The sequence below is a fragment of the Triticum dicoccoides genome, chromosome 6A (genome assembly GCF_002162155.2).
Source record: "Triticum dicoccoides isolate Atlit2015 ecotype Zavitan chromosome 6A, WEW_v2.0, whole genome shotgun sequence".
Classification (NCBI taxonomy): domain Eukaryota; kingdom Viridiplantae; phylum Streptophyta; class Magnoliopsida; order Poales; family Poaceae; genus Triticum; species Triticum dicoccoides.
In genome coordinates, this window is record NC_041390.1 from 429765463 (window position 1) to 429788769 (window position 23307).

At 48.5% G+C, this 23307-nt stretch overlaps 1 protein-coding gene across 1 annotated transcript in view; it reads left to right on the top strand.

The window, feature by feature from the left end:
* The window catches only part of LOC119317126 (protease 2-like), a 22132-nt gene extending 8797 nt beyond the window's left edge, over positions 1-13335 (top strand). The window contains exons 4-11 of the mRNA XM_037591528.1: positions 3167-3513; positions 7473-7764; positions 10452-10610; positions 11554-11919; positions 12061-12126; positions 12450-12498; positions 12589-12712; positions 13002-13335. Of these exons, the coding sequence (XP_037447425.1) occupies positions 3167-3513; positions 7473-7764; positions 10452-10610; positions 11554-11919; positions 12061-12126; positions 12450-12498; positions 12589-12712; positions 13002-13077 (1479 nt within the window). The 3' untranslated portion in view covers positions 13078-13335. The remainder of the gene's footprint in view (positions 1-3166; positions 3514-7472; positions 7765-10451; positions 10611-11553; positions 11920-12060; positions 12127-12449; positions 12499-12588; positions 12713-13001) is intronic.
* Positions 13336-23307: the final 9972 nt, after the last annotated feature.

The following is a 23307-nucleotide window of genomic DNA, read 5'->3' on the forward strand; positions in this document are numbered from 1 at the left end:
AGTACATGGCTGTCTGGAGGTCCTGTGGCCCGCGCATCTCCACATCCACGCGGATGTGGTCAGGCAGACCGCCAACAAAGAGCTCGGCCAGCTAGCGAGCCGTGATGCCAGGGCCTGGAAGCGGTCGGCGAAGTCTTGCACCGTGGAGAGAAAAGGCAGGCGCCCAAGCTCCGCCAGCCGGCTCCCGTGTATCGGCGGTCCGAAGCGGAAGAGGCATAGTTCGCGGAAGCGCTCCCATGGTGGCATCCTCCCTCCTCCTGTTCGAGGGCGTAGTACCACGTCTGAGCTGCTCCCCGAAGGTGATACGAGGCGATCCGGGTGCGGTTGGACGCGAGCGTGCGCTGCCCCCTGAAAAATTGGTCGCACTGGTTGAGCCAATTCAGAGGGTCCACAGTGCCGTCGTAGGTGGCGAACTCCAACTTGGAGAATCTCGGCGGTGGCTGGGCGTGGACGAGGGTCGGGTGCGCCTCGTCAGCGCGGAACAGCGAGGGTGGCGGAGCCGAGTAAGCGGGCATCAGGGTGCCGCCCTGGAACAGGGGCCCGTCGACGCCGTCGTATGAGTTGGTGGAGCTCGAGGACCCACCGTACTGCATGGTTGGGTGCGATGTTGGTGGCGGCGGCACATGCGGTTGGCCTGAGGCCGTCGTGTAGACCAGCCCGAGGGACCTGGAGAGCCAGGCCGGCAGCGGTGATGGCGACGTGGGGAACCGGACCTGGTGGATGGGCACCCCGAGATCCGTCGTCGGGATACCCGGGGCCGAGGTCGCCGGTGGCGGCGGCTGTAGCTACTGCTGCGGCGGCGGCATGGTGGGGGCAAAGGAGGTCGCCGGTGGTGGCGACTGCCACGGTTGTTGCTGCGGCGCCATGATGGTGGCGAAGGGGGCGGGCGACTGCGGGGCATAGGGTCCTGAGAGGAAGGTGCGGATGCCCGCAACCGCCTGAGTGAGGTCTCGGAGCGCAGCCGTCATCTCCTCCGGGGTGAGGACGATGGGGGCGGACACCGGCGGTGTCCAGGCAGCGGAGGAGACCGGCCACGACAGGGATGGCGCTCCCGCCGTGGTGGTCATCGGTGGTGTGGTGGCGACCGGCAGTGGGCAAAGGGGCGGACATGATCGATCCCGAGACAACTGATACTAGATTGATAGGAACCGAGTCCCTACCAAGGCGTGCTCTCAGGTTGTAGGGGTGGAAGGGGAGTTGGCGAGGCGAGGGGCGCATGCGGCGGCGCTGGGGCGCCGTGATCGAGCGCGGGATAGGGAGGCGCAAGGGGCGGCTAGGGTTTAGGGGTCTCGAAGCCGAGCAATAAAGATTACTTATTGCTTGTCTCCAAAACGAGTCATTACAGGTGTTTATATAATCCTCATATGCGCTAATAAAAATAACGATAAGTTGGGCCAAGCCCCTAACTACCTGCGCCATTGGTGGGCCTCCTCCAGCTATAGTGTACGCACGCCGGTCATAACAACCCCACTGCTGTACACATGCATCCCCAAGCGCCGTCGCAAGCTCCGGACTGTCGCCGAAGGACTGCTGGACAACCATTGGACGCATGACATACACGGCACAGTGGGAATCCGTGAGATCAGGCAATATCTGCAGCTTTGGCACATGATCGCCGGCACGTCCCTTTCAGCCGAGCCGGATCTCCTAACCTGGAGGTGGCGTGCGGACGGCACCACTGAGTCTGCCTACAATGCCACGTTCAGCGGCTCCGCAACTTGCGCCACATGGAGACTCACCTGGAAAAACTGGCCGCCGCCGAGCGTCCGTTTCTTTCACTGGTTAGCTCACTTGGACTGCTGCTGGACTGCAGACCGTCTCGCCCGGCGCAGCTTGCAGCCCCCCGAGACCATGACCACCTTCTCCTAACCTGCCCCTTCGCCCGTCAGGTTTGGCACGAAACAATGTACTGGCTCCGGATGCCATGCACCCCGCCTGCCAACGAAGCCTCGCTCAACGACTGGTGGCAAACCACGCAGCAGGCCACCCCCAAACCCATGCGTAAGGGCCTTGACTCCATGACCCTTCTTGTCCCATGGATGATTTGGAAGCATCGCAACGACCGCGTCTTCAACGGAGGGCGCCCATGAGTGCACGACCCGCTAACAAAGATCAAGGACGAGGCCGCCCTCTGTACCGGCGCGGGCGCCCTAGGACTTAGAGCAATCATACCCCAAACATGGGATGTCCACTGATTCGATCATGGACTATGTAACCGCCTCCTAGGAGGATTGTAACCAAAACTCTCTATTTTCAATGCAATGGAACGCAAGCTCTCTTGCGTTTTCTCGAAAAAAACAGCGGTTGTAAAAAATGAAAACCGAAAAAAATCGGAAACAAGCAAAACGTAAACCTGAAAGCACAACCGTTCTTTTTACCTTTTTGGGAAGCACATCTCTGCTTTTTCACTTTTCTGAGCTGTGCTTCACCATGAAGTACAACTGTACTTTTCACTTCCTGGGAAGCACATCTGTGTTTCACACCGAAGCACAACTGTACTTCACCGTGAAGCACAACTGTGCTTTTCACTTCTCAGCAGCACAACTGTGTTTTTTCAGACGGTGTGCTTCACATGAGGAAAACAACAATTTTTTCCCGAGAAAACTTAGGAAAAACCAAGCAAAATCCAAAAACCCGAAAAAAAGAAACGCGTCCTGGAAACAAAAAAAGAATTGCCTTTTATAGCAAATTATGATTTGTTGAGCTGCAAACACCATCGCTTCATCCACAAAAAGGTATAGTTGATGCCCTGGAGTGGAGAATTGCCAGTAAGAACGGCCACGAAAAAAAAGTCAAATGCCTCCACAATGTCCATTTTCAGTACGAATGCTGGAGCACATTTGCGGTGGAAGAATTCCACAGCCCGTTGCCCAGGAATGAAGTTGTTCTGGATTGATCTTTCTCGGATGAAAGCACTCTGATTTGCGGCGATGAGAGTGTCAAGCTTGTGAGCAAGTCACGGCCCCGAAGTCTTCAAGAAGATCTTTCCAAATCCATGTACCTGACTAATGGGGTGAAACCCGCTGATGTTCGCTGCGCCATCCTTTTTCAGAAGCAGGGTGATGAAACCAAGTTTTAATACCGCGTCAATGCATGACAAGTGTGTGCTTGTGTGTTTTGCAGTGCTTGTCATAGTTTTATTGACTCGTTACCTTGGCTTTGACAGGTATGCCTACACAAGTTAGGATCTGATCAATCTAATGATATGTGCCTGTATCATGAAAAAGATGACATATTTTCACTTGGTCTTCAAGCTTCAGAAAGCAAGCAATATTTATTTGTTAGATCAGAAAGCAAAAGCACAAGCTTTATATTCCACCTAGACATCTCCAAACAGAACAAGCAGCTTGAAGTTTTGACACCTCGCTTGTATGGCATTGATACAGCAGCTAGTCATCGTGGAAACCATTTCTATATTAAGAGGCGAAGTGAAGATTTCTACAACTCTGAACTGGTTGCTTGCCCATCGAATAATGTTGCTGAGGCCACTGTCTTGCTATCACACAGAGAAAGGTAATCAACTTCGTTGCTATTTAAGTTTGAAAGTTAGTTTTCTTGGCTTCTTGATTATATACTGATACACAGTGCCCATTCCCCCCCCTGGAAACACCATTCCTTGGATTCCATAATTGCAAATTCTTTCTTAGGACTAAAAAAGAAAGACTGAAAAGTGGATTTTAGACCTGGCTGACTGTCATGTTTATTTCTCATATTGGTTAATGTATTTGGAACCCCTAGGAACTTCTGTCAAATCTTATTAAAAAATCACCCAAAAGCAAAGGCTACCAAATAAAGCTTCACTGTTATGGAGATAGTTAAAAAAACGTTGATCCAAATGCCTCAATGTAATTTGATTTTCTGTATGATTCAGTAATTTTTTACTTGGAGATGGAATAGGATGTCAATGGTAAATTTGTATGATCTGTGAACTTGTTAATCATTTATCCAACCTGGACAGAGAGACATTGTTGGCATCAGTTTTCAAGCTTATACCGAAAAAGGCTTTCGCCCCGCTTTATATTATAAAGCAAACCGCCCAAGCCAACATCCAACAAAGTTCACACACACACACACAAGTCTCACACAACCACTAGTACACATAAGGGTTAATGCTGAGGGCACAACTCAACAAGCCCTGGAAACAGAAAAACAGCACACACACGCCCACACCCAGCAACACGAACTCAATCGGGCTCCGGAGGAGGGGGCGGCGGCGGGGGCGCCATGCGGACGACCATCGAGCGAAGGTCGGTGATGAGGGTGTTGATGGTGTCCCGGTCCTGGGGGCGGCTAAGCGGCCTCCAGAGCTGCAAGAAACCACACATTTTGAAGACTGCATCAGTCGCACATCGGAGAGGCACTTTTTGAATAACAAGCTTGTTGCGGATGGTCCAAAGCGTCCAGGCGAGGACACCGACACACAGCCACCGAGTGGCGGTATCGAGGGGGGGGGGAGGCGAGGATCTCAACAAGCAAGTCGGGGAAGTTGGTGTTGCACCACTGTCCACTAACCGTCTCACGGAAACAGGACCACAGGAATTGGGCTGTGGAGCAAGAGAAGAAGATGTGGTTAGCATCCTCGATCGTGCCGCACAGTGGACAAATCCCATCTCCCGATCCATTACGCTTGAGGACCTCGACCCCAGAGGGAAGGCGTCCCCGGATCCACTGCCATAGGAAGATTCGAATCTTCAGGGGGAGGCGAATGTCCCAGATCAGGCTAAAGGGCTCAGGAGCCGATGAGGGAGCGATGGCCGCATATAAGGATTTAGTGGTGAAGCGGCCAGAGGGCTCCAGGCGCCAAGAGATGGAGTCAAGAGTATCGTCGACGTCCATCGGGAGGAGAGCGATGTCCTGGAGGAGGGAGTCCCAAGCGACCACCTCAAGAGGGCCAAGGGACGCCGGAAGGCGAGACGCCCTAAGTCAATAAGGGCCGTCTCGACAGAGACCCGAGGGTCAACCGCTATGGCGAATAGTTCTGGGAAGCGAGCGACTAGGGGGGAGTCCCCTAGCCAACGATCGAACCAGAACAGGGTCGAGGACCCGGAGCCAACCGAGATGGAGGTGCCAATGCGGAGCACGGGAAGAAGTTGGATCACAGCCTGCCAGAACTGGGAGCCACCAGACCGCTGGCAGAAAGCAAGGGGTTGGCCCCGAAGATACTTATTCCTGATGATGGTAAGCTAGAGGCCACCCACTCCATTGGCGATTCGCCAGAGCCAACGGGTCAGGAGGGCGATGTTCATGCGCCGAGAAGACAAGATCCCCAGACCCCCCTGGTCCTTGGGTTTGCATATGTCGGGCCAGCTCACCATATGGTACTTCTGCTTGTCTCCCTCGCCTGCCCAGAAAAACCTGGCCTGGTATTTGGCGACCTCCTGATGAAGCGTCTCATGGAGGCTGTAGAAGCTCATGAGAAACCATAGGAGACTGGCAAGCGAGGAGTTGATTAGGATTACCCTGGCGGCCTTCGAGAGCCACCTCCCCTTCCACGGCTCCACCCGGTGCTGCATCCGGGTCACAGTCGGGCGGAGGTCAGCCACGGTGAGTCATGAGTCACTAATGGGTATCCCCAAATAAGTCGTGGGGAAAGTACCCAGACGACAGTTTAACCGATCAGCAATGGTATGGGTCTCCTCCGGAGGATAACTGAGGATCATCACTTCGCTTTTATCGAAGTTGATAGTGAGCCCAAACATCTGTTGGAAGCACAGGAGGAGGAACTTCAGGTTGGCAATGTCGGAAGCGGAACCCTCTACCATTATTATGGTATCGTCAGCATATTGTAGGAGGGAGACCCCTCCCCCTCCTACCAAGTGAGGGACTAAGCCGTGGATATGGCCAGCAGACTTGGCCCTATCCAGGATAACAGCAGGAGCATCGACCACTATGTTAAACAGAAACGGGGAGAACGGGTCGCCCTGGCGAACCCCACAAAGAGTGGGGAAGTACGACCCGATCTCGCCGTTAATGTTAACCGCGGTCCGACCGCAGGAGACGAGTTGCATCACTCTGGTCACCTACCGGTCATCGAACCCTTTGCGAAGCAGGACTTCCCGAAGGAAGGGCCAGGGAACCATATCACAGGCCTTGTGGAAGTCAAGCTTCAAGAAGACCGCCCGTTGGTGTTTGGCTCGGACTTCGTGAAGGACTTCGTGGAAGACTAAGACCCCATCCAAAATAAACCGCCCTTGAATGAAGGCGGATTGGTTGGGGTGAGTGACAGTGTTCGCCAAAAGGGTCACCCTATTGGCATACCCTTTGGCCAGGATCCGGAATATCACATTGATCACGGTGATAGGCCGGAATTGGCGAATATCCGAAGCACCCAGAACTTTGGGGATGAGGGTGATGACCCCATAGTTCAGGCGCCCAAGGTCCATGGTCCCCGAGAAGAATTCGTCGAAGAGGGCCATGACCTCCGGCTTGATGGTTTGCCAGAAAGCTTTGAAAAACATCACTGGTAATCCATCCGACCCCGGAGCCGAGGAGGGGTTCATCCCCTTTATGGCCGCGAGGACCTCGTCCTTCGAGAAAGGTGCCACCAATGCGGCATTAGCTTCGGCGGACACTAACTGGCGACCCGACCAAGTGTCGGGGGCTAGTGCTGCCCCACCCCGAGGGGTGGGGGAGAAAAGGGCTTTATAGAAGCCATCTACATGGACCCGGATGTTCGAAGGGCGGACTATTTGGGAATCTCCATCCCACAAGCAATGGATGGAGTTCCGTCTACGTCACCCATTCGCGATCGCCTGAAAGTCACCCATTCAAGCTTATAAAGAGTAAACATCTTTTGTAACACAAGCCCCAGGTTTTGCTGTGGTGTCTCTAGTTCATTTCCAGTGCTACATAAAAATGCCTTTGTCTATATGGATACTGGTCCCACAAGGATATTTCACAGATGCACCATGTACCCTTTTTCTCATTGGAAACTTGCTGATTAAAAAAGAGAGCTGGAAGTCACTGCTTTTGCAAGTACAGTTAGCACCGTGTATAACAAGCTAATGAATTTGAACACCACTAAAGTATCGGGGAACACACCAATTAATGTTTTCATGTTGCAGTGCTGTCAAACATATGGATCATTGATAGGATGATATCACAACAATGCAAAGCTCTCGATTTAGTTAGGTCACGTTTTCCTTTTTTTTGTAATTAGGAAGTGGGTGAGAAACTTGATGCTCTTAAAGTAATGTCCTAGATTTTTGAAACAAATACACTGAAAATATTTCTGGAGAAGTATGCACTTAGATTAATAGTACAGTCATGTGTACCGATAGCTAAGCTGCATCTAATAGATAACTGCACGGTACATATCAGTTAAGTTATTCGGCTGCACCTTATCGGCTTGCAAATCTAATTTACTGTACTCTGCTCTTCTTATCAATGTGAAAATTATGTATTAGTGATGATGATCCAACATTGATAACATAAGGAGCAACACTGCATAAAAAAACTGAAGCTCCTTTCAGTGTGAAAATTCAGGACTTCCAGCTCTTTGAGAATCATATTGCTGTCTATGAGTGTGAGAATGGTCTACCAAAAATAACTGTATATGGCTTACCGGCCAGTGGAGAGGCACTTGGGAAACTTCAAGGTGGACGGGAAATTGATTTTGTTGATCCAGCATATGCAGTGGAACCCGAGGAGTCACAGTTCCATTCATCTATTATTAGGTTTCATTATAGCTCACTGAAGACACCACCCTCGGTGTTTGACTATGATATGGATTCAGGGGTGTCTGTATTGAAGAAAATTAATACTGTAAGCTATTACTTGCACCACTTGGTTTTATGTTATTTGGACAAATTTTGCATGTGCTTCATATCTCTTTGTGTCTGGCCATGGTAATCAATGCACAATGAATATCAATATTTCAACAATGGTAAATTCATTGGGTAGTTTCTGTTTGTTGCTTACACTAATGCCTCTACTTTCCTTAATATGCTATTCTTGTGAGTTTTTTTTTTTGAGCTGTATTCTTGTGAGTTTTGACAGTAGTTTGGTGATGGTCTATATTGCCCAGGCCAAAAGCTTTCCGCTGATTTTGTTTTACAAATCTACTATTACATCTATTTCAACATGTAAGACGTTCGTGCTAAGTTCGGGCGTTCTCAGGATTTGATCCAGCATCTGATGGCCCCCTTTGAATTGCCGCTTCAGGCAACATTTCGCTGTCCAACCGAGCCATGTTTACTGTCTCTGCCTTTTCTCTTTTCACCATTACTGAAAAAGGCTTTCGCCCGCTTTATATATAAAGCAATGTTCCACAAGCACCATGATACAAACTCACGCCACCACCGCACACGACACACACAGCCAAGGCAAGATACAAAGGTGCCGAGCACCGCCACACCACCCCAACGACTACCAAGCTACTACATATGAGCGAGGACGAACGTTTGGAGCCAACGGAGACCTCCAATCCTCCGAGGAGAGGTGAGACAGAAAACAGCAGAGCAAGGACTACAAGATGGTGCCTCCTAGAAGGGAACGACCACTGATAGCCGCCACCATCCGATCCCAAAGATCGAGTTTTCACCCGGAGCAACTCGAAGGAGTAAGGACACCGCGACGGAGCCTTCATGAAGGATACGGCGTCCACGGCTGCCGCCGCCGTCGGTCAATACAAGATTGGGCAAGTGATATACCCTGGCACGTCCACCCCTCCGATGCATCCTAGCTCCGCTAACCACCAGCGACCACCCACCCGTGTGGCCATGGCCACTTGCTCGCACCCGAGGCGCAAGTTCCGCCCACGAACGCTGTGCTTCCCGCCGCCAGGGCCGCCGCCCTGCATCCAGACACCCCAAGACCGACCAAAGTAACCGGCTTTGAACCAAAGGACGCAACCGACCAAAGAAACCGCAGCATACGTCCCGCCTCGAACATCGTCGGAGCCGCATCAGCCCACACACGGCCGGGGAACGGGGGAGGAGTGGGAGCGGACGCATCCGGGCCGGCACACCCCTGTGCCCGCGACAGGTGGCCCGAGCTCGTCGGCGCCTCCCATCCCTCTAGCCTACCTCCCCACCGGACACCTCCTGTGTCGCCCCACCTCGGCGGCGAACGCAGCTCCACATGAGGCCACCAACACACACCCGCCCACCAGCAAGGAGAGATCCCAAGGGCCGCCACCAATCGTGAAGGAAGCTCACCGAGGAGCCCATCTGCGCTGTCTGCCGTGGTCCCTGGATCCCGGTCGGTCCGCCCACCGGCCAGCCGCTGCTGCGTAGCACCACCACTCATCGTGGCCATGGCAGGGGCAGTGACCTGCAGCCCGCGTCGCCCTCGGCCTGTGCCGCCAGGCCCCAGATCTGGCCTTGACCTCGCCGTCCCTAGCGACCATGGCGCGCCCGCCACCGCCGCGCCGCCCAATGCACCACCGTCGCGCCGCCGCCGTCGACCAGCCCCGGCGGGCCGTCATGTTGCGCGCCCGGCGCCCAGCACGGCACCCATGCCCGGGTGAGCTGCCCCGCGTCACGCCACCCGTGTGAGGGGAAGAAGAGCGCCCCCTGGCGGCAGCGAGGAAGGGGAGGAGGGGCGCCCCGCCGGCGGCTAGGGTTAGCCTCCCGTGCGCCTGCGGGGGCGTCGCGGGAGGAGGAGGGAAGGAGGGTTATAATCACACATCTCTTTTCGCCATTTACCTTACCTGCCCCTTTTAGGCTATATAAGCCGGAGCTTAGAGAGGAGATGGCATCATCTTTTGTTTGGGTTTCCCCCTTTGAGCCGCCACTGTTTGTGGGCTGGCAAGAACTCCTTTTGTGTTCGACTAAGTAAATCATCCACCTGAATTCGGCTAATCGATGTGTGTGTTCGACTGAAAGTCTTGATGTTTCTGAATTTCCTAGTCTAGGCTTGTCATTGCTGCTCAAGATGCAACACAGACAATCAATTCTTGTACTAAATGCTACTAAAATTTATAAATACAGAACATGTTATGAAAGTAATTTCAGTGAGAAATTACTTATATAAATTCCTGTGGATTAATATATTTATTTTATTTAAATCAACTGAAGTTGCAAAAGTCTGACTGTACATACACAACAATGATTTACATTTAAAAGGGAATAATTATAAGTGTCTGCGGTCAGTGGTGTCGGGCTTTGTTTACATGAACTGAATGGATTGAATTCTTAGCTTTGTTCAGAAATATGTGGTGTGTGCATATTATTTTCTTGTGCAGTATATGCAAATTTATTAAAAGGGCAGCCCCAGTGCATGTAGCTCCTGCTTGCGCAGGGTCTGGGGAAGGGTCCGACCACTTTGGGTCTATTGTACGCAGCCTTTCCCTACATTTCTGTAAGAGGCTGTTTCCAGGACTTGAACCCGTGACCTCATGGTCACAAGGCAGCAGCTTTACCACTGCGCTTTATTGACCACTTGAAATAGTAAAGAACTCTCGTGAAAGAAAACTATTTTCTTGTGCTTTGAACTTGTCTTTTTTTCAGGTTTTAGGTGGATTTGATTCATCAAATTATGTATCAGAAAGAAAATGGGCTGCCGCTTCTGATGGAACACAGATCCCTATCTCCATTATATATAGAAAAGATCTTGTGCAGCTCGATGGCTCAGACCCCATGCTGCTATCTGGCTTTGGCTCCTATGAGGTATTGCGTTGCTATCTTTATTAATCAGAAAAAAATCTTTCTGCTGTCATGAATATCGTAGACAATTTTTTTAGAGCAGCCTGTAATTCATGCTAATATCCTTGGTTCATCTCAGATGCAAATGAGTCATTTGGAATGTTCAAGTACTTTTTCTTTATTTATACAGAAATTGTGAGGTTTCTGCACATGAATGCCTTGAAATTTTCTAGAATGCCCTATGGCTCACGTCAACATCTCTTCTTCATCATGGATGCAAATGACTGTTTTCGAACAAATGTAGTTCTTGTGTACTTTTGCAAGAAACACAAACTTTTTTTCTAACATGGCATCATGTTTTCACGCACGCTATTTCATCTGAATGTGATTATCCAGTAAAGTGCCATAGTGTTTCATCATACCTTCATACACTTCATAGAATTTACAAGCACACACAATTGAAACACCACTCTCGGCCAGAGGGTAAATGACAGAAATACAAAATTTCTTCTACTTGCATGTAGGGTGGTTTTGCCATTTTCTGAAATTAAGGATTATCAATGCTAAAGTAGAAGTGTAAAATGTAAAACTGTAAATTAAGGGGACATATCTAGCAAAAGAGAACCTAAACTATAGTGGAATATTGGGAAAATAAAACATGTTTTTTGAAACTTGTTGTTTCCTTTGATAGTACTGGTTTTGACATTGTATGTTTGGCAAAGGCTAGCAACTGACAAAACATAACAGTTTCCCTTCGACCTATAACCTAAACTGTAACAGAATATTGGGCAAATAGACCATTTCTCCTTTCTGATAATACTGGTTTTGACATTGTATGTTTGGCAAAATCTAGCAATTGATAAAACATAACAATTTCCCTTCAACCCACAAAAGCTGGCAAACCTGGCAAACATAACAATTGCGCTAACTATGCACCGTCTTTTTGTGCACCACTTTATGTGAACAGATATGCATAGATCCGAGTTTCAGTGGATCAATATTCTCTCTAGTAGATAGGGGGTTTGTACATGCGATAGCTCATGTTCGTGGATGTGGGGAAATGGGCCGGAAGTGGTATGAAGATGGAAAGCTGTTGAAGAAGAAAAACACCTTCACTGATTTCATTGCTTGTGCTGAGCACTTGATGAAAAGCAAATACTGTTCAAAGGAAAAGCTTTGCATTAGTGGCAAAAGTGCAGGTGGCCTATTGATGGGCGCTGTCCTAAATATGAGGCCTGACTTATTCAAGGCTGCCATTGTTGGGGTCCCTTTTGTTGATGCTCTCACAACTATGCTTGATCCAACCATTCCATTGACCACAGCTGAATGGGAGGTATTCATCTCCTCTAGTACATCTGAAGTTAACTTTCCAAGCTCCACTGTCGTATCGCCATTTTGTAGACTAGCTTGCACTGCAGTGCACTTGAAGTTCTGTTCCTACTCTCATCAACTCATGTTTTAATCATTTTTTCAGGAGTGGGGTGATCCAAGGGAAGAAGAATACTATTATTATATGAAATCATATTCTCCTGTTGACAACGTAAGTGCCGACCTTTATGTATTCATTCCCACATTTAGTAAGTTGGAATTCCCTTCAATGTGATTATGTCTGGTGGATATTTTCGTGCTGAAGCTTGTTAGTGACACCACCGATCACCCCCTGTATGAATATATTCATGAATAGGAACTGCAATTCTCACAATAATATTGTGGACTGTACTCTGGGTCAAGAAAGAAGAGACTAAACTCTGAACGTCTGAATAAGAACTGCCGTGTGTTCACTTTGTTTCTCCCTTGTGATGTCTAATTGGACTGCAAAAATGTATTCATGTTATGCGTTACGTGTGTTAATATTTATTGCAGGTGAAAGCACAAGAGTATCCCCACATTCTCGTCACGGCCGGCTTAAACGGTAGGCATTCGTCCCTTTGATCACTTGCGAGTTTCTTCCGAGTATGTATGGTTTTGCATCACAGCTCATTTCCTCTGTAACAACTACCAGATCCTTGCGTGATGTACTCGGAACCTGCCAAGTTTGTGGCTAAGCTGAGGGAATTGAAAAGGGATGACAACCTTCTGCTATTCAAGTGTGAAGTAGGTGCCGGACACAACTCAAAGTCTGGAAGGTATACAGAAAAGGATATGAATCCTTCTCCATCTGTGTTGGTTTTTGTTTTTTGACGTGTCAAATATACTACTCCCTCCGTTCCGAATTACTTGTCGCAGGTATGAATGTATCTAGATGTATTTTAGTTATAGATACATCTATTGCTGCGACGAGTAATTTGGACAGAAGGAGTACATCTATATCAAAATATAAGACATTTTTGCAGTTCAGTTTATGGTATGGAGGGAGTAAAAGAGAATGAGCAAGATCCTATTTTTCCTTTTGGCCTAACTGTTGGTTACTTGCAGGTTCGAGAAATTGCGGGAGGACGCCTTTTCTTACACGTGTCTCCTCAAGGCACTGGGCATGACAAATACGGCTTGATTGTGCCGGGCTATCCGGCGTATGAGGTCTAGTTTGTTCTGAACCCTCTTCGTAGAGTTTGGTGTCTTCCTAGCTGGCTATACGGATCTTACTTTCTTAGTTTAGCGACGGGACAACTCTAGTGTTGACGTTCTCGATGCTCTATCGACACGTGTGAGACATAAAAACAGAGGAGTTCCCGAGGATTTTGTTTTCTTCGGAGCTAATTTGAGACGGGGATTTGTAGCACGTAGGTGGGCATGCACCCCTTTTTTCTTAGCTTTTGGTTTTTAATCTTTCATATCTTTTAAATCAAAAATCCAAAAAATGTTCATTTGCATATTCGTATTGCTGGCGATGACAACTTTCAATTGAGATCCATTTAAAATTATGTTTTCACAAAATTTTAAAAAGCTTCGTTAAGTTTAAACTTTTGAAATTTGGTACGAGCGACCGACAAAAACGTAAGTTTCAAATTTGCAACCTTCTGAAATTTGGTATGAACAAAAAAAATAAGTTTCAGAATCGGCGATCGATCAAATTGTAATTTTCAAAAACTAAAACTTAAAACTTGGTATGCTTTCGTGTGAGATTTATCCACTTTGCACACCATGAGGCAATCGGACGGCTGCGGGTGTGAAGGTGCATATGCCCCGAGTTTCCGGTGACTCGACCCGACTCTTCGAAGGAAAATAAAAATTCCTGAAATTATTTCCGTCCCGTTCTCTCTCCCTCACCTTCTGTGGCTCCGGCGTCGAGGGTACAACCTCTCCGCTCTACTGCCGCCATTAGTTCCAGACCTAAGGGCATGTACAAAGGCATCCAGTCAGCTGTCTATAACAGAGGCCACGTAAGGAAACAATTGATGTGGGGGAGAGAGGGGAGAAAACGGCCTAGCCTATCTGCAGAAATATCTGTTCCGCAACTCCTGGCGGCGAGTCCGGTCCAAGGTTGTGGAGCGGAAGCGAGCATCGTAGTCGATCACACACAGATGCAGAAAAGTAAATAGACACAGAGATGTAGAGGGGAGTCTTTCTTTATTAATCATCATCAACTGTACATACACAGGGTGCTCTCCTTTTTATATAATGGGTGCCCACTTTAACGTTAAGTGGAGGGACTTGGTCTATAATGGTTCAATGACTTGTGAACGAGAAGACCATGTGAGGCAGCTAGTGAAAGTAGAACTCGAATAGTGGTCAGTCGAGCCATAGGTGAGTAAGTATCAAAGAAGTCTTCACCTTCCTTTTGGGTATAACCCTTAGCCATGAGTCGAGCCTTGTACTTTTCAATAGTACCATCAGTCCTAAGCTTCTTCTTGAATACCCATTTGCATCCTATAGGTTTGCACCCATAAGGACGATAAGTTATTTCCCAAGTTTCATTCGCCAAGATGGAATCCATATCACTACGAACTGCTTCCTTCCAATAGTCAGCATCTTTAGATGCATGGGCCTCTGAAATAGAACTGAGAGTGTCATCTATGAGATACACAAGAAAATCATCACCAAAGGACTTTGCAGTCCTCTGTATCTTGCTCCTAGTAGGAACTTCATTGTTCTCCTCCACAAGACTTTCAAAGTGTTCTATCGAAATGGCAGGTTTGGTAATTGTAACTGGTTCCTGATTCGATGAACTAGGCATCTCCTGATTAGATGAGGTAGCCATATCCTTCATGGGAAAGATATCTTCAAAGAAAGTCGCATCATTCGACTCCATGATCGTACCGACATGCATGTCAGGTACCTCAGATTTTACAACCAACAATCTATAGTCAATGCTATGAAAAGCATATCCCAGGAAAACACAATCCACCGTCTTTGGTCCAAGCTTCCGCTCTTTGGAATTGGAACATTGACTTTCGCCAAACAACCCCATGTTCGTAGACAAGAGAGTTTTAACCTTTTCTTCTCCCATTACTTGAATGGAGTTATCTCTTTGTTCTTTGTGGGAACTCGGTTTAGGACATGACATGCCGTCAATATCGCCTCCCCCCACCATGCCTTGGAGAGACCCGATGTGTCTAACATGGCGTTAACCAAATCAGTTAGAGTATAGTTCTTTCTTTCGGCAACCCCATTTGACTGAGGTGAATAGGGAGGCGTCCTCTCATGGATTATACCATGTTTCGCATAAAAAACATCAAATTCATTGGAAAAATACTCTCCACCACGGTCGGACCTAAGCCTCTTGATTTTCCGTTCAAGTTGGTTTTCCACTTCAGCTTTACAGATCTTGAAAAAGTTCAAAGCCTCATCCTTAGATTTCAGAAGATACCCACGGCAGTATCTAGTGGAGTCGTCAATTAACGTCATGAAATATTTCTTTCCACCTTTTGTCAAAACACCATTCATTTCACATAGATCTGAATGTATGAGCTCTAGTGGTGCAAGATTTCTCGTTTCCGCAGTCGTGTGATACTTACGAGGTTGCTTAGCTTGCACACACACTTGACACTTAGATCCCTTGACAGTGGTGAAACTAGGGATTAAGTTCAACTTTGCTAGTCGCGACATGCAACCAAAGTTAACATGACAAAGACGTGAATGCCACACATTTGATTCACTATTGTTACAAACATGATTAACAACTTTATTGCAAATGTCTGATAAGGATAAACGAAACAGACCCCCTGAATCATAGCCTGTACCAACAAAGGTTCCATACTTGGATATTACAAATTTATTCGACTCAAAGACAAGCTTGTAGCCATCTCTACACAGAAGAGATCCGCTAACAAGATTTTTATTGACGGAGGGGACATAATGCACGTTCTTCGGCCGCACGATCTTCCCCGAAGTAAATTTCAGATCGACCGTGCCAACACCACGAACAAAAGCACTTGAACCGTTGCCCATCAGCACGGTTGAAGTCCCTGCGGTCTGATAAGACGAAAACATGGAAATATCACCGCATACATGCACATTAGCACCCGTGTCAACCAACCAATCAGGAGAATGACACACTAAAAGAATAGTGGGAAATATACCATACCCATCATCCTTCATGTCAGTGTCTCCAATGACAACATTAGCGGTCTTGCCGCCTTTCCCGGGGTGACACTTGTCATAGCGATTAGGGAAACTAGGTGCCCAATGATCAGGATCCCCACACACATGACATACACCTTTCTTCTTGTCATTCTTCTTCTTGAAGTTTTTGTGCTGGACAACCTTGTTCTTTCCATCACACTTTGCTTTACCATCAAACTTGCCCTTGTTCTTGAACTTGTGGGGCTGGAACTTCTGCTTCTATACCACATTGGCACTAGATCCTCCCTCAATACCTCGAGCATGTGTGTCCTTTGCTCTCGCCTTTTCTTCCACATCAAGAGTGCCAATGAGATCCGGGACGGAAAACTCCTGCCTCTTATGCTTCAGCAAGGTAGCAAAGTTGGAAGCTTAGTGATGATACCTCCGGCAACAAACTTGTCCGGTAGCATACAACCGAAGTACTCAAGTTCTCTAGCAAATGACTGTATCTCATGAGTTTGCTCAACCACGGAGCGCTCTTCAGTCATCCTGTAATCATAGAATTGCTCCATGATGTACAACTCAGTGCCAGCATCCGAGACCCCAAACTTGGCCTCGAGTGCATCCCACATATCATTTCCATTATCAATTGACGCATAAGAATCAACTATGTTCTCACCAAGAACACTCAAGAGAGCAACCTTAAATAGAGTATCCATTTTCTGAAAGGCTTGTGCCTGTTGAGCATCAAGCTCTCCTTCAGATTTGCCAAGAGTGGCGTCATAGCAACTCATGGTTTAAAACCATAAGACTGCTCTCACGTGCCACCTCTTATAGTGGATACCCTCAAACATAGGAGGTCTCATGAAAGCAGCAAAACCACTCGGGGTAAATTGCCTATATTAAGGTTTTTGGATTGTTGGAAATATGAGCAATTTATCGAATGATTTTATTAACAGAAATACTAGATAAAGCATGACCAGTATAGTAGTGATAAAACAAGTCATGCGATTTGACAAAGAGAAGGTAAACAACATCTTTATATATGAACTATAACTAAACATATCTAGAGCAGACAGTATAGCAAGTTGCATATATGAAATAGAGTCTAACATATCTAGGGCAAATACTAGAACAAGGAATTGTAGCAGGACCTCTAATAGAAAGGAGAAGAACATGTACGGGACAACAACAGCAGAAGCGCTGGACTTGGGGTCGGTGTCCTCGCCTGCCATGTCGTCGAGGAGGTCGTGGACGTCAGGGAAGAAGTCGTCGTCGGGGAAGTAGTCGTCGGTGACCGGATCGTCCGTGATGAAGCAGCCAGTAGTCGCGCTGAGCGCTCCCCAAAAACCTTATCACCCTTCTCCCCGTACAGGACTCAAAAGGTGCGGTTTCGGAGGCCTACTATCTCGACGTGTGGTGCACCGCGCAAGCCGGGATGAGGAAGATAGCAGCAACTCAGAGATGGAACCGATGACGAGGGAAGGAGTAGTTCTGGTGCGTCTCTCTGGGAGGAGCGACCTCCCTTTTATAGGCACAAGAGAAGGAGGCGAGACGGCAGCGACGGGAGGTGAAACGAAGAGACGGGGATGAAGCGAACAGCCAGCAGCCGAAGGGCTGGACCGTTCGCATTCGAACTCCACTTTCAAAAATCTTTTCAGCTTCCTTGTGACCTTTCGTATACCCATAGTGCGTGGCAAAAATTTAGACATCGGCTCAGCTCATTCCCGCAACCCGCGCCGCGGCGCGGCGAGGCGTGGCGTGGCAGGAGGCGGAGGAGGAGCGCGCGTGGATGTCCCTCTTGTTCTCATACTCATACAAGTGGGGAAAGAACCTCCCTTATAAAGAGGTCCAACTCTGTGACGCTCCCGATTTGACCGTACACTAATCATACATGCAAATGTGTACGATCAAGATCAAGGACTCACGGGAAGATATCACAACACAACTCTAGACACAAATTAAAATAATACAAGCTTTATATTACAAGCCAAGGGCCTCGAGGGCTCGAATACATAAGCTCGAATACGCAAGAGTCAGCGGAAGCAAAAATATCTGAGTACAGACATAAGTTAGACAAGTTTGCCTTAAGAAGGCTAGCACAAAAGCAACAACGATCGAAAAGGCAAGGCCTCCTGCTTGGGAGCCTCCTAACTACTCCTGGTCGTCAGCGGTCTCCACGTAGTAGCATGCATCGGCGGTGGCATCTGGCTCCTGGGCTCCGACACCTGGTTGCATCAACCAGAAAGAAGAAGAAAGGGGAAAAAGGGGGAGTAAAGCAACCGTGAGTACTCATCCAAAGTACTCGCAAGCAAGGATCTACTCTACATATGCATCAGTATCAATGAAAAGGGTTGTATCTGTGGACTGAACTACAGAATGCCAGAAGAGAAGGGGGAAAGCCTAGCCTATCGAAGACTAGCATCTTCTGGAAACCACCATCTTGCAGCAACAGGAGGGAGTAGAGTAACATGAAGTAAAGTAGTAGTAGCGTTATCAACCTCGGCCAAAGACCCTTTCTCGACTCCCTGCGAGAAAGCAATCCCAGAGCCATACTATCCAGTTCTCATCTCCATTTCTCATATCCATCTCTCATCTCAGGTATCCAGTTCTAGTTGTATCGATCAGGCTATCGATAGATGTTTTCTTCCCTGCAGGGGTGCACCAACTTACCCACCACGCTCGATTAACTCCGGCCGGACACACTTTCCTGGGTCATGCCCGGCCTCGGCCAAACAATACGCCGCAACCCGACCTAGGCTTAATAGAGAGGTCAGCACGCCGGACTAAACCTATGCCCCCAGGGGTCATGGGCTATCTCCCCGGTAACTCTTGCACGTTGCGTGGGCGGCCGGTGAGCAGACCTAGCTACCTCCTTCAACAAGGCAGGTGCTTACGCAGTCCAACCCGGCGTGCGCCGCTCAGTCGCTGACGTCTATTAAGCTTCGGCTGATGTATACAACGCAGAACGCCCATACTATGCCCACGTGATGGTTAGTGCTATCAGGCCAGAGGCCCCTCGGATCAAATATCCAAATCGTAGTGGATTAGGAACGCGCGGTAACAAGCAGAGACTCACGAAAGATGTGACCCCGTCGCCCCGTCTCGAGGACTTGCGGCAAGGGCTAAGAATGCCCGACCGCGCCTCGTAATTATCTTGCGGGCACCCTCGAGGTCAACCCGACTCCTCATCACTCGCAAATATGCTCGCGCGGGTACCCCTCGGGGCCAACCCGTCTTTAGTAACATGGTTCAGTGTAAAGTCATAGTAACCATAGTAACCGTGTGTCCAAACATCAAGGGGAAAACCCGAGGAATCACCCCCGGTGAATTCCACTCGATGTAATCATCAAGGTGAACGTAAGAGGAACCACCCCCGAGGTTCACACTTGAGGGGTTGCACGACATAGTCGTATCGGAAGTGGTTATGGCGGAATCACCCTCGATGACCACGACCGAATAGCTACTCTACAGAGGTCTCATCAGGAGTGATGTAAGAGGTTCCACCCTCGACACTCGATGGTTACTCTATAGAGTCGTACAACTAAGGGGGGGGGGGTGATGTGCGGTGTCGGGGCCTGGACGTCGATCATGTTGATCGAGTCATCGAACATAAAGCGGGGCATCTAGGACAAGGTGGGGGTCACTGATGGATCACTAACCAACCTATACTAAGCAGTTTAGGATAAGCAGGTAAGGTATGAAAGCAGGTAACAACAACAGGCTATGCATCAGAGTAGGATCATACAGAAAGCAGTAGCAGTTCTAATGCAAGCATGAGAGGGAAATAAATGGGCGATATCAGAATGCTCAAGGGGGGTTTGCTTGCCTGGTTGCTCTGGCAAGGAGGGGTCGTCGTCGACGTAGTCGATCACAGGGGCATCAGCAGCAGTCTCGAGTTCTAGCGGAGAAGAAGAGGGGGAAGAAACAATAAATACACGCAAGCATAAGCATAACAAGACAATAAGCGGTGCTAGAGGTGTTCTAACGCAACGCTAGGCGATACTGGCGAAGGAGGATAACATCCGGGAAAGTTTTCCCGAAGTTTGCATTTTTCGGACAGATGAAACGGAGGGGAAAGCTGCAGGCTCTCTATGCTAGGGATGCGTGGCGGACGAACGGACCGCGTATCCGGATTGGTCTCGTCGTTCTAAGCAACCTTCATGTAGAAAACTTTTTCATCCGAGTTACAGATTATTTATTATGATTTTTCAAAGTTTTAAACATTTTATGAAATTAATATTAATTCGAAGATAATTGCTAAAATGCTAAGCGCACCCAGCACAGGGTGCACAGAACTGTACCCAATGGCTGACAGGTGGGCCAGGGGGTCCCAGTTGACCAGTCAACGTTTGACTGGTCGACACGGGGTGGGGTCCTCCTGTCATTGACTGTTTCGTTAACTAACTAGTTAATTCGGTCTAATTAGGCTATTAAGCTAATTAACTCTAATAGTTTAACTAACCAAATTAATTAATTAATTAATTATATTGATTATTTATTTATTTTTTAAATCTTTTTTTAACACCTATTTTTTTAAAGGACAGGGGCTGTGGGGCCCGTTCGTCAGTGGCACTAGGCCAACTCAGCGGGGCGGGTTAACGGGCGGAACCCCGGGGTCAGGCGCAGGCCTCCGGGTGGAGAAGCAGGGCGGGCGCCCGTGGAGGCCGCAGCCTGCCTGGGGCGGGGCGCCGGCAGCTGCCAACAGCGGCGAGGGACGGCAGTGCAGGACGGCGACGAGCAAAGGCGCGCGCGGCAGGCGGGGCAATGGCGGACGATGCGGGCATCGGGCGCGAGCGCCCATCGAGGGCGAGGCCGTGGCCTCGACTGGGCTTGGGCGGGAGCAGACAGAGGCGCGGGCGGCGCCGGGCGCGCAAGGGCGGCGGTCGGCAGCGACACGGTCCCGAGCAGTAGCAGGGGACGGGGACGGCGGGCGAGGCGCGAGGCGGGGACGGGGCCCTACGATGGAACAGAGCGGAGAGGAGGGAAGGCGCTCACAAGAGGAACGTAGGGCACAGGGCAGCGGGCTCGGGGAAGGTTGGGGTGGTCCGACGACGGAGAGGATGAGGAGGTCCGGCGAGGCTCGACGGAGCCGATGAGGAGGCGAGGCGACGTGGAGCGGCTCCGACGAGCGGCGTCCGTCGGCGAGGTCGGGGCGTCCGGCGTGGCGACGGGGATGGGGCGGCGCTCGGCGAGGTGGCGGGGGAACGCGCCGGGCGGCGGCGGGAGCGCGGAGCGATGTCGCCGAAGACGGGATCGGGCCCGATCCCGATCCAATTGAGAGGAGGGGAACGAGAGGGAGACGTGGGGAGGAAGTGGGGCGATCTGTCCACGTATTTTGGGTGCGTGGGGGATAAGGGAGAGGGAGAGGTGGGCCGGCCAGAGGGTCTGGTTGTCCAGCTGGGCCACGACCCAGTGGGGGAAGGGGCTTCTCTTTCCCCTCTTCTCCTTTTTGTCTTCTCTGCTTTGCATTTTCCTTTTGCTCCAAAAGACTTGTAAAAAGTGTAGCTTCTCTCAATAATTATTATGTAATATTTAGCATTGCCTCAAGAAGTTTGAGAAGCAGTTGAAAAGCCTTAGAATCTTTATAACTTTAAAAGTGATTTAAAATATTGTTTTGACCCCTTGTTTTATTCATTTAAGGGCATTTAAACAATTTATAAAAAATATGGGTTTCAACATGACAAATACCCAGGGATTATTTACAACACTTTGAACATTTTGTTCTTCATGTTTGGCAATTTGAATTTTGGACTTTGATTTGAATTTGAAATTTGAACCAGTTTTGAACCAACGTGAGTTTAACAACAGTAATCACAATGATGTGGCATCATTAGGAGGGTATTACTGTAGCTTAATTATCCGGGCGTCACAATTCTCCTCCACTACAAGAAATCTTGTCTCGAGATTTAAGGGGGAGTTAGGAGGGAAAGACTCGGGAAGGACGGAGCTCAACACAAGGTAGGTACCAGGGGGCTATCTTAGTGAACGTGGCATAGAGGCATCTCTCAAGTTTGAAATATAAGAAAGTCATCGAGAGCAAGCTAAGAAGGTGCAATAAGAAGTTTCAACCGGGTAGGAAATTTCTTGATGTCTGCAAGAGAGTGCGAAAGAGGCTCAGAGCATCGAGATAAGTATTGCATTTGATACCAGAACAGATCACAAGGAAGATGGCTCGCGAATTACATACGAAGCCAAGCCCGAGGGATAACTTAGAAAACAAGGATGCATAGGAGAGTCAGGTTTCGATCCTGTGAAACTGTGGGTTATGGGCCCACCATGTGGGTTAAAAGCAGGAAGGGTGCTAACATTTTGTACGGCTAAGGTAGCAAGGCATGTCAGAGGACAACCTGTCAGTTATGTTGGCAACAACGTTGGTACCAAGGGCGAGGGACGAAGAGAACCATTTTCCTGCTCGTTAAGACAAGTCGGACCAATAGGCAACGTTCTCATCCATCGGTGGCTACTAGAATGTCATCAACAATAGTAACAAGGTCTTACTGACAGAGTTGTACACCGAGGTGTTTACCTAAGCAGAGAATTAACTCTGCTCGGATAAGTTAGATTACAAGAAAGGTTTAAACAAACCGATGGAAAGGAAAAAATGTGACTATTAATTTAATCAGAACAATGGAAAGGAAAATTGTGTTTAAACACAAATATCAGGAGTATATCCTTTCAAGGACAAGCAAATGATGATATCCACAATAGGATAGTAAGTAGATTACCATTTGGGTAAAGGGGAGAGGAATGTTCATGACATTACCCATACCACAGTGTTTGGATAAGTGATCAAGAAACAATTAGCATTGCTCCTCAATGTTCTTAATGATGTTTAGAGTACCACAATCATGCTTCGGGGCAGCATTGACATGGTCATCAGGTAAAGGTCGGACCTTGGGAACACAAAGGATCCATCAAGAATTTATAGGACATCTCATGCAATTTTATCAGGAAAAAGATGAGGATGTGGCCGATGGGTTCAGCGGCAATCCATCGACATGTCAATAAGAAAAGGATGTATTCCAAAATTGTATGAACAAGTTTGTGTTTGGGGGGGGGGGCAAGAATGTCTTCGATGATAACACAAATCATCGAGGGGCAATGATGGTATTTCTCATCATGAATTTGATTGATATCCCGGAAGAGCTTAGAATGTTGATAATTTTGTCGAGAGGTTTCATGAAGATGTAATCGATCGGCGATGACATCAAGTCAAAGGAATTTTGAAGCAAAAAGGTTATCGGAATCACGAATATGACACAAACTCGAATTCAAA